Source organism: Mirounga angustirostris, unplaced genomic scaffold, assembly GCF_029215605.1.
Source record: "Mirounga angustirostris isolate CCGP_5_RB_7025 unplaced genomic scaffold, mMirAng1.0.hap1 SCAF_5, whole genome shotgun sequence".
NCBI lineage: Eukaryota > Metazoa > Chordata > Mammalia > Carnivora > Phocidae > Mirounga > Mirounga angustirostris.
Window position 1 is genome coordinate 646518 of NW_026991713.1, and position 12144 is coordinate 658661.

General features: G+C 44.6%; 1 protein-coding gene across 1 annotated transcript in view; it reads right to left on the reverse strand.

Moving 5' to 3' along the window:
• Positions 1–11265, reverse strand: part of MOV10L1 (Mov10 like RNA helicase 1) — a 67915-nt gene extending 56650 nt beyond the window's left edge. Inside the window, exons 1-2 of the mRNA XM_064590447.1 lie at positions 11103–11265; positions 9505–9689 (exon numbers count right to left, since the gene is read on the reverse strand). Of these exons, the coding sequence (XP_064446517.1) occupies positions 9505–9689; positions 11103–11199 (282 nt within the window). The 5' untranslated portion in view covers positions 11200–11265. The remainder of the gene's footprint in view (positions 1–9504; positions 9690–11102) is intronic.
• Positions 11266–12144: the final 879 nt, after the last annotated feature.

Consider the following 12144-nt stretch of genomic DNA (forward strand, 5'->3'; position numbering starts at 1 on the left):
CGGCTCAGGTCATGATCCCAGGGTCCTGGGATCGAGTCCCACATCGGGCTCCCGGCTCGGCGGGGAGCCTGCTTCTCCCTCTGACCCTCTCCCCTCTCATGCTGTTTCTCTCCTGCTCACTCTCTAATAAATAAATAAATAAATAATCTTAAAAAAAAAAAAACCCTCAACAAAATACTAGGAAACCAAATATGACAGTGCATTAATAGGGTTACACACTGCAGTCAAGGCCAGTTTACCCAGAATGCAAAGATGGTTCAACATATGAAAATTAATCAATATAATACACAACACATTGGTAGAACAAAGGAAAAAAACACAAGAAATTCTCAGCTGATGTAGAGAAGACGTTTGATAAAACGACACCCTTTCATGAGAGAACACTCCAACCAGGAATTGAAGGAGACTTCTTCAAAGTGATAAAGCCCATGTATGAAAAACCCACAGCTAACATCACACTCAATGATGGAAAGATTGAAAGTTTTTCCCTTAGAATAAGGAACTAGGCAAGGATTTTGCTACTTTTGTTCAAAAAAAGTATTGAGGCCCTAACCAGAGCAACTGGGCAAGAAAAAGAAATAAAGGCATCCAAGCTAGAAAGAAAAAATATTTGTTTGCAATGGCATGATCTTATATGTTGAAATATATTTTCTATAGGAATAAATATTCCATAAAAAATCTGTTACAGCCAATAAATTCAGCAAACTTGTAGCATACAAAATCAACACACAAAAATCAGTCGCATCTTGTGCACTTACAATAAACTGTCCAAAAACAGAAATTTAGAAAACAATTCCATTTACAATACCATCAAAAAGAATAAAACACTTAGGAATAAAGTTAAGCCAAAAGATGAAATACATACACTAAAAACTACAAAATGTGATAAAAGAAGTAAAAAAAAAGACACAAATAAATGGAAAGACAAAGTATTCATGGACCAGAAGACCTAATATGGATATATCAATACTATCCAATGTGATTTACAGATTCAATGTAATCCCTCTCAAAATCCCAATGACATTTTCAATAGAAATAGAAAAACCCCATCCTAAAATTCACCTGGACTCTCAAGGGACCCCAAAGAGCCAAAACAATCTTGAAAAGGAAAACAAAGTTAGAGGATTTCAAAACATGCTACAAAGCTACAGTAACCAAGAGTGTGGTAGTGCCGTAAAGACAAACTTAAGACCGATGGAATAGGATATGGTCAAGTGATTTTCAACAAGGGTGGGGAGACCACTCAAGGGGGAAAAGGTTTAACCCATTGTGCAGTCCTCTCAAAAAATGGTGCTAGGAAGGGGCACCTGGGTGGCTCAGTCATTAAGTGTCTGCCTTCGGCTCAGGTCATGATCTCAGGGTCCTGGGATCGAGCCCCACGTCGGGCTCCCTGCTCCGTGGGACGCCTGCTCCTCCCTCTCCCACTCCCCCTGCTTGTGTTCCCTCTCTCGCTGTCTGTCAAATAAATAAAATCTTTAAAAAAAAAATGGTGCTGGGAAAATTGGGTATCAACATGCAAATGAATGAAGGCAAACCCTTACCCAACATCATATTAAAAAATTAACACAAAATGGATCAAAGACTTAAATTTAAGAGCTAGAACTATAAAACTTTTAGAAGCAAGCAAAGGTGAAAATCTTCATGATCTTGGATCAATCAATGACTTTTTCATTGTGATATCAAAAGGACAGGCAACTTAAAAAAAGGATAAAATGGGCGCCTGGGTGGCTCAGTTGGTTAAGCAACTGCCTTCGGCTCAGGTCATGATCCTGGAGTCCTGGGATCGAGTCCCGCATTGGGCTCCCTGCTCGGCAAGGAGCCTGCTTCTCCCTCTGACCCTGTCCCCTCTCATGTACTCTCTCTCATTCTCACTCTCTCAAATGAATAAATAAATTAAAAAAAAAAAGAATAAAAAAAAGGATAAATTGCACTTCATCAAAATTTAAAACATCTGTGTATCAAAGAATACTATAGAGAGAAACTGAAAAGATAACCCACAGAATGGGAGAAATGTTTGTAAACCACGTATCTGATAAAAGATTAAGATCCAGAATATATAAAGAATTTCTATAAGTCAAGACAAAAATAAACAAGGCAGTTAAGATACGGGCAAAGAACTTAAATAGACCTTTCTCCAAAGAAGGTATATAAATGACCAATAAGCACATGAAAAGATGTTTAACATCACTGATTATTAGGGAAAGGTAAATCAAAGCCGCAGTAAGATACATCCACTTCATATCCACTAGGATGGTTACTGTCAAAAAAAAAGAAAAGTAACGTGTTGGTGAAGATGTAGAAAAACTGGAATCCCTGTGCATTGCTGGAGGGAATATAAAATGGTGCAGCTACTATGGAAGAGTTTGCTGGTTTCTCAAAGAGCTAAACATAGAATGACCATATGACCTCTGTAATTCCACTCCAAGGTATATACCCAAAAGAAAACAGGGACTCAAAGACACTTGTTCAAAGCAGCATTATTCACAATAACCAAAAGGTAGAAACATCCCAAGTGTCCATCAACAGAGTGTACAAAGTGTAGCCTATATACAATGGAATATTCTTCAGCCATAAAAAGGAGTAATATTCTGATGGGTTACATGGATAAACCGTGAAAATATGCTAAGTCCAATAATGCAAACACAAAAGGACAAATATTGCATGATTCCACATGTATGAGATACCTAGAACAGTCAAATTCATAGAGACAGAAAGTAGAACAGTGAATTATTGTTTTAATGATGATGAAAAAGTTGTGAAAATAGTGGTAATGGGTGCACAACAATGCGAATGTACTTGTCACTGGATTGTACACCTAAAAATGGTTAAAATGTTAAATTTTATGTCTATTTCACCACAGTAAAGCTATGTAAAAAATAAGCAAGGAATTCCACATCTTTCATGAAATCAGTAATACTACCTAATGTTGGCAAATCAAGCAAAGGTGTAAGCATATTGTTCAAGTGATTCAGGAATCTACTGAAAAGCTAAGAACAGAAACCAAGAAAAGCACTGGGTCTGAGGAAATAAAGCACAGCTGGAGTATATGCAAAAAAAAAAATTTTTTTTTTTGGTAGCACCGTAGGCCAGAGCAACCTACTAGAACTTTCTGCAATGAAAGAGACGGTTTATGTTTGTGCTGCCCAATTTGGTAGCCACCAGCTGCATTTCGCACTTGAAATGTGCTTAGTGAAGCTGAGCAACTTTAAGTTTTATTTACTTTTAATACATTTAAATTTAAATAGCTACACATGACTGATGCTATCATATTGAACGATGCAATTCTAAGATTTGGTATTTAAATGTACTATTTTCTTTTTTTTAAAGATTTTATTTATTTTTTTGACAGAGAGAGGGAACACAAGCAGGGGGAGTGGGAGAGGGAGAAGCAGGCTTCCCGCCGAGCAGGGAGCCCGATGTGGGGCTCGATCCCAGGACCCTGGGATCATGACCTGAGCTGAAGGCAGACGCTTAACGACTGAGCCACCCAGGCGCCCTTAAATGTACTATTTTTAAGATTTAAAAAGATAATATTAAGCATTAACTAAAATAGTAATAAAGTACATCTCGAACATCTTTTAGAAGATTTTATTTGAGAGAGAAAAAGTGTCGAGCAAGGAGCCCGACACGGTGCCGATCCCAAAACCCTGAGATCACGACCTGAGCCAAAATCAAGAGTCAGATGCTTAGCCTTAACCCAGGTACTCCTCATCTCAACCATTTTTAAAAAGGAGTTGAGCTCACTAAGTTTGCCAGCTACCAAATTATATAACAAAACCCAGCAGCTTTCCTACATAAGAAAACCATTAATTTAAAAATATAGGAGGCACCTGGGTGGCACAGTAAGTTGAGTGTCCAACTCTTGGTTTTGGCTCAGGTCTGATCTCTGGGTTGTGGCATTGAGCCCTGCATTGGGTTCCACGCTGGGCATGGACCCTACTTGAGATTCCCTCTCTCCCTCTCCCTCTCCCCCTCCTGCTCATGCTCTCATTCTCTCGCTCTCAAATAAATAAATCTTTTTTTTAAAATATTTTATTTATTTATTTGAGAGCGAGAGAATGAGAGACAGAGAGCATGAGAGGGAAGAGGGCAGAGGGAGAAGCAGACCCCCTGCCGAGCAGGGAGCCCGATGTGGGACTCGATCCCGGGACTCCAGGATCATGACCCGAGCCAAAGGCAGTCGCTTAACCAACTGAGCCACCCAGGTGCCCTAAAATAAATAAATCTTAAAAAAATAAATAAAAATACAAAACAAAGTTATATTGATAATGGAACATAAACATTAAAATTCTTGGAAATAAACAAGAAATTTGCAGAACCTAAGTAAAGAAAGCTACTGAGCTGTAAAAAGAACATAAAGGAGAGCTTAAATAATTGGATAAATTGTAGTTGGAGAAGTCTATATATGATCCACATGTTGCTTAGCCTAAATGGATCCACAAACTCAGTGTTGTCCAAAGCGATTCTAAGCTGAGTAGGAGAAACAAAAGAATGACTCTAATGTTCATCCAGAATAACCAGAGAGTGGGAGAATTCCATCCACATCGAGGAGGGAAACCTGCCTACCACCCATGGATGAGACAGTGCCACAAGGGCCCACACATAGGCATCGGGACCAAGGGGGCCCCATGCACATGGGGTTCTGGTGTGTGATAAAGGGACATTCCTGTTCAGAAGGAAAAAAAGTGAGATGACTGGTCAGCTACTGAAAAAGAAATGTCTGGTTCCCTCTTTCAGTCTGTATAGCATATAAATTCCAGGCAGATTAAATATTTAAATGTCAAGGGCGCCTGGGTGGCTCAGTTGGTTAAGCGACTGCCTTCGGCTCAGGTCATGATCCTGGAGTCCCTGGATCGAGTCCCGCATCGGGCTCCCTGTTCAGCAGGGAGTCTGCTTCTCCCTCTGACCCTCCCCCCTCTCATGCTCTATCTCATTCTCTCTCTCAAATAAATAAATAAAATCTTAAAAAAATATATTTAAATGTCAAGAAACAATTTTCAGAGGAAAACTTGAGTGCATATGTCTAAGAGTGGAAGAAGCCTCTTTAAGGATTCTTAGAGGCCAAAGCCACATGGAAAAGACAGACACATTTAACTGCATAAAACAAAACTTTAAAAAAAAAGTTAAAACATAATCCTGGGGGAGATATCTACAACCCTTTCATATAATAATTTTCCTTAAAAAGCTCTAATTTCCCAAAAAGACAAGTATGTCCACTCTTCCCACTTTTATTTGATATAGTACTGGAAGTCCTAACCACAGCAATTAGACAACATACAGAAATAAAAAACATCCAAATTGGTCAGGAAGAAGTAAAATTTACCACATGCAGATGGCATGATACTGTATACAGAAAACCCTGAAGGCTCCACCAAAACCTACCAGAACTGATACATGAATTCAGTAAAGTCGCAGGATACTTATCAATGTACAGACATCTGTTGCATTCTATACACGAATAATGAAGCTGCAGATAGTGAAATTAAGAAAACAATCCCATTTACAATTGTACCAAAAACAATAAAATACTTAGGAATAAACTTAAGCAAAAGGTGACTGAAAACGCTAAAACATGGATGAAAGAAACTCAAGATGCTGCAAAGAAATGGAAAGACATTCCATGCTCGTGGACTGGAAGAAACATATTGTTAAAACGTCTATACTATTCAAAGCAACCTACAGATTTAATGCAATCCCTCTCAAAATACCAACAGCATTTTTCACAGAACTAGAACAATCCTAAAACTTGTATGGAGCCACAAAAGACCTCGACTAGCCAAAGCAATCCTGAAAAGGAAAAACAAAACTGGAGGCATCACAATTCCAGACTTCAAGTTATATTACAAAGTGGTAGTAATTACAACAGTATGGTCCAGACACAAAGATCAAGGGAATAGGATAAAAAACCCAGAAATAAACCCACAATTATATGGTCAGTTAATCTTCCACAAAGGAATGAATATCCAATGGGAAACAGGCAGTCTCTTCAACAAATGGTGTTGGGAAAACTGGACAGCAACATGTAAAGGAATGAAACTAGACCATGTTCTTACACCACACACAAAGTAAACTCAAAATGGATGAAAGACCTAAATGTGAGGCCTGAAACCATAAAAATCTTAGAACACAGGCAGTAATGTGACATCACCCATAACAACATCTTTCTAGATGTCTCCTGAGGCAAGGGAAACAAAAGCAAAAATAAACTATTGGAACTTCATCAAAATAAAAAGCTTCTGCACAGCGAAGAAAACAGTCAATGAAACTAAAAAGTAACATACTGAATGGGAGAAGATATTTGTAAATGACATAAAGGCTCTGATAAAGGGTTACTATCTAAAATGCATAAAGAATTGGTAAAACTCAACACTCAAAAAATAAGTAATCTGATTAAAAATGGGCAGAAGACATGAATAGACATTTCTCCCAAGACGACATCCAGATGATCAACAGACACATGAAAAGAATTCAACATCACTCATCATCAGGGAAATACAAATCACAACCACAATGAGATACCACCTCACACCTGTCACATTGGCTAAAATCAACAAGTCAGGAAACGACAGGTGTTGGCGAGTATGTGGAGGAAGCGGAACCCTCCCGCACTATTGGTGGGAATGCAAGCTGGTGCAGCCGCTCTGGAAAACAGTATGGAGGTTCCTCAAAAAGTTAAAATTGGGGGCACCTGCGTAGCTCAGTTGGTTAGGCGTCTGCCTTTGGCCCAGGTCATGATCGCAGGGTCCTGGGATGGAGCCCCGCATTGGGCTCCCTGCTCAGCGGGGAGCCTGCTTCTCCCTCTCCCTGATGTTTGCTCTACTTGTGCGCATGCACTCTCGTTCTCTGTCAAATAAATAAACAAAATCTTTTTTTTTTTAAAGATTTTGTTTATTTATTTATTTGAGACAGAGAGAATGAGAGAGAGCATGAGAAGGGGGAGGGTCAGAGACAGAAGCAGGCTCCCTGCCGAGCAGGGAGCCCGATGCGGGACTCGATCCTGGGACTCCAGGATCATGACCTGAGCCGAAGGCAGTCGCTTAACCAACTGAGCCACCCAGGCGCCCAAATAAACAAAATCTTAAAAAAAAATAAAAGAAACTGGACCCTTATCTTAAAAAAAAGTTAAAAATAGAACTATGCTATGATCCAGTAATCAAAACACAAAACACAAAAAGACTAATTCAAAGGATACAAAGGTAGGATACAACCTATCCTTACAGCAGCATCATTTATAATAGCCAAATTATGGAAGCAGTCCACGTGTCCATCAACAGATGAATGGATAAAGAAGAGGTGGTATAGGGCGCCTGGGTGGCTCAGTCGTTAAGCATCTGCCTTCGGCTCAGGTCATGATCCCAGGGTCCTGGGATGGAGTCCCGCATCGGGCTCCCTGCTCGGCAGGAAGCCTGCTTCTCCCTCTCCCACTCCACCTGCTTGTGTTCCTGCTCTCACTCTCTCTCTGTCAAATAAATAAATAAAATCTTAAAAAAAAAAGAGGTGGTATATATACATACAATGGAATATTACTCAGCCATCAAAAAGAACAAAATCTTGCCATTTACAATGACATGGATAGAACTAGAGAATATTATGCTAAACGAAATAGACAAATACCATATGATTACACCCATATGTGGAATTTAAGAAACAAAACAAATGAGCAAAGGGCAAAAAAAGGAGAAACAAACGAAGAAACAGACTTGTAACTATACAGAACAAACTGATGGTCACCAGAAGGGAGATGGGTGGGGGGATGGGTGAAAAAGGTGATGGTGATTAAGTTTAAAAAAACATTTTTTTTTTAAAATGAAAACGACATTTCACAGATAAATTTTAAACCCTTGTAGTGTCCCTCCTAAAAGACCAGCAAGTCAAGAATGGGGAGAGGGAGAGATGAAGCTTGGACAGGCTGACATGTTGAGATCATGCCTGAAAAAGAAGCTATGCAGAGGAGAATTTTCCCCGAAGAAAAAGTTCTTAATTATTATATTTCTAACAGCTTATGGCAGATTGTGGTGATGGCTGCATAACTCTGAATATATTAAAACACTGAATTGTATACCTTCATAGGGGTGAACTGTATAGTATGTAGATTATATATCAATAAAACTTTTTGAAGATTTTATTTATTTATTTGAGAGACAGAGAGACATACAGACAGCCAGCGGGGAGGGGCATAGGGAGAGGGAGAAGCAGACTCCCCGCTGAGCCGGGAGCCCCAACGCGGACTGGATCCCAGGACCCTGGGATCTTGACCTGAGCCGAAGGCAGATGCTTAACTGACTGAGCCACCCAGGTGCCCCTGTCTCAATAAAACTCTTAACAAAAAGGAAAAAAGCTCTAATTTCCCTAATATAGAAACTTTAATTTAAAAAAACTTTAAACAAAAAAAAGTATAAAGCATATGAAAATAACTCCTAGAAAAAATGTGAAAATTAATCTACTTTAAGACTTAAGTGCAAATTAAAATTATGAAGTCACTTTTCACTTATTAGATTGGCAAAGATTTCAGAGATTGATAACATCCACATCTTTGCCAACTCTGGGTAACAGGCAGTCTCTCATCTTGCTCCTGGGAGTATAAATTAATTTGTACCTTATTAAAGGATAATCTGATAACCATTGAAATGTTAAATGTGCATATGCTTTGACTAACAATTCCACTTCTAAGACTTCTAGCACAAAAAATACTATTTTTAAATGAACACAATTGCTGAATAGAATCTACTAATTATCTTTGCTAACTGCATTACAAGGGTCCACTCTTTCTGCCACCTTGGAGCCTGTGGAGTCTGCTGGAACAGGACTCCTAAAATGACAAGTATGTTTGGAAGGCTGTGGTCTAGGCCATTTTTGTTGGCTATAAGCGGGGTCTCTGGAACCAGAGGAGGACACAGCTCTTCTTAAAATTGGAGGTGTTATGCTCAGATGAAACTGAATTCCATCCTAGGCAGAAGATGCGCTTCTTTGTGCAAAGCAAAGAATAACACAGTGACTCCCGGTGGCAAACTGAACAAAATCAGAGTAATCTGGGGAAAAGTAACTTGTGCTCCTGGAAACAGAGATATGGTTTGGGCCAAATTCTGAAGCAACCTTCCTGCTAAAGCCACTGGCCACAGAATCCGTGTGATGCTGTGCCCCTCAAAGATTTAAACTCACTGAAAAATACGTAAGGGTGTAGATTTGTTCTCTTCTAAAAAAAAAAGGGGGGTCCAATGGTTATAATTTTTAACAATTTTTTGAAATACTAGAATAAAAATGTTAAGCATTCTTTGCCATGACATAAAATTAGACAAGCTTTACATTCTGAAGTATAAATTTCTATGTTGTTTGAACAATATACAATAACCGCCATTGATTTTTTAAGACAGAAACCGTTATTAAAAAAAAAAGCAGCCCCGGGCAGGTACATTCCACTCTGCCTTGCCCACGTTGTCTCTGAGAGGTTAACTAAACACGAAGCCCCACCATGAAGAGAGACTTCGCAAACCACTCAGGCCTTACCCTAATTGCTTTCAGTCCATTTGACACTTTATCTTCTTGCACAACGGCAATAACTTCCTGTCCAACACTGAGAAGCACTTTGGTGGTCACAGCTTCGTTAGAGAAGTAGATCAAATCATCAATCATGCCATAATCGCTGCAGTACCTTGTCACAACACCCTGGACAGTTTTCAACTCGGTGTCACCTGAGATGCATAAACAAAGAGATCATACAGACCTTAACAGCAAAGCAAGCCTACGTTACAGAGAAAGGTGGAGTGCAGGAGGGTCCAGGTGGTTTGGAGCTCTCTGAGCTGGAAAACCCTCCCGGGGCGGGGACAGTCTTCAGAAAGCAGGGTTTGTGAGGCAGGTGGCCCAGGCTCCTGTAAGGAGTACCGTGGTGGACTCCAGAGCCAGACTACCTGGGTTCGAATCCCAGCTCTTCTACTGCCACTTGTGCATCTCTGGGCTAGGTCCTGAACCACCAAGCACTCTGCGCTTGTTCTCTGTTGTGAAGCAGAGACAGTCACAGTCTCTACCCAAGGGGGCTGTCTGGGGAAACGAGTCCAGCGCACAGCGCACAGGCTAGGGTGCATCTGGGCGCCGTTACTACGAGCTGTCATCACTCCCATGACCTTCCTCTGTCACCAAGAACATCAGCAATGGTGTCAGGAGACTCTGTATTACCTCACCAAGCAAGGCGCTAGAAGAGATTCCAGGCTTGGCAGTTACGTCTGGCCTACGGGCCGGGCAAGCCCTCATCGGAGCAGTGACTGTCCCCAGCACCGGCCCCTGCAGCAGCCAGGGCTCTCTGGGTCCCCAGTGCACCCTGGCTGCTCCTTCCACTGCCTTCACCGGAATGCAAATGCAGCCCGGAGCTGAGCTCAAGCTGCTTCTGAAAGCCCGCATTTAACAGACAAGACCCAGACTGCCGCTGGACCGGCTCCAGGCTACAAGGCCGGCCCTGGAGGCGTCAGCAAGTCTGGGCGCAGGCGGCTCTTAGCATGCTGCCTGCAACAGGCCAACTCCACCTCTGCCCCTTCTGGCCTCTCGTGGAGGCTGCTTTTCTCAGAGCTTAGGGAAAACCACGAGACTCACCCCCCGAACTCAATCCTCACGGGGAGGAGAACAGAACCGTGCTCCCCTGCGCTCAAACACAACCTCCCCCGGGAGCAGCACAGCTGGGCCAGGCGGGCTGGCCGATCCAGAGCCTCCTCGACGCGGAACCGCAAGTCCCAGGGAGGACGTGCGCACACATGTTGCCCGTCGCCGGCCGCACACGCAGGCTCCAAGCCAGGCGCACTGACCCGACACAGGCGTGCTAGGCAGGCGCGGTGCTTTTCTAACCGCAGGCGCCACGCCGCGCGTGGAGCCAAACACGGGGCCCGGTCCCACGACCCGGAGGTCAGCACCCGAGCGGACAGCGCGTCGCTGCTCAACCGACGGCGCCCCCGCGGAAGGCCTCTTCAAGTCAGGCCGGGACGGGAGCCCGTCCAGGGCGGGGCGCGCTCCCGGGGCGTCCGCAGCCGGCAGCGCGCGCCGGCCGCCTTCCCTCCCCGCCCGCCCCGGGCCCCGGCGTGCGGACACGGGCTGCAGCGCGGCCGCGCCCCGCGAGGCACCTTCCGCGAGCTCGGACCCCGGCGGCCCTGCGTCCTCGTTGGGGCCGTCCGCTCTCCTCCAGAAGAACGCAACCAGCTTGGTCGCGAGTCGCAGCATGGCCCGGCCGCCGCCCAGACCGCGCACCGCCCGCCGCCTGCGGGTGTCCGCACGCGGCCGCGCGGTTCCCGCCGCCCTCGGCCAATGGGGTCGGCGCGCCCGCGCCTGCGCCCGCGCTTCGCGGCCTCGGCCAATGGGGGTCGGCGCGCCCGCGCCTGCGCCCGCGCTTCGCGGCCTCGGCCAATGGGGTCGGCGCGTTCGCGCCTGCGCCTGCGCCTCACACCCTCGGCCAATGGGCTCGCCGCACGCGCCGCGGCCGTTAGCAGCTGCCGGCTGGCGGTTGGCGACCGTTAGCATGCCGCCCAATGAGGCGAGGTGCCGGTGGGCGAGACGTCGTGCTGGGCACCTGGTGTCGCGCTGTGGGTGGAGCCTCGTGCGGGCGGGCATCCTGTGTCCGTCGGTGCGCCGCCCGGCCGTGCGCTGGGAGGAGCGCGGTGAGGGGGTTCCGCTCTGCTCAGGGAGCTCCTGTCGTGTCCGCGGTGGCATTTGTGCCCTGACCGAGGCGCCCAGCTGTCCCTGGCGTATCCCTGGTTCCCGCCTGCGGCCTGCGGGGCCCGCCGTGCGGATCGTCGGGCGCAGATCCCCCTCCGCCGCCGCCGCCTGCGTGCTCTGGCTGGGATTCTATGCATCTTTTCGAAAACTACCTCTTTTCATTGATTTTTGTCTGTTCCTTATTTTTTCCTGCCTTTAATCCTGTTGTTGAACTCGTGCTTTCCTAACTCCTTGGCTGAGAATGAGATGAGTTCGCTCGAGCTCGCGTCCGGCTGCACCCTGTAGGACCGCCCGGGCTGGTACTTCCGTTGTCACTCCGGTGGCGCACGGATTTTCTCCATTTTGCACGGACGGGGAATAAACTCGTACATATTGGGGGATTTCCGGGATTTTGGGCTAATTCCTAATTGGATTTCGTCCTGGTTGGAGAATGCAGTGTGGACGAGCCCTCCC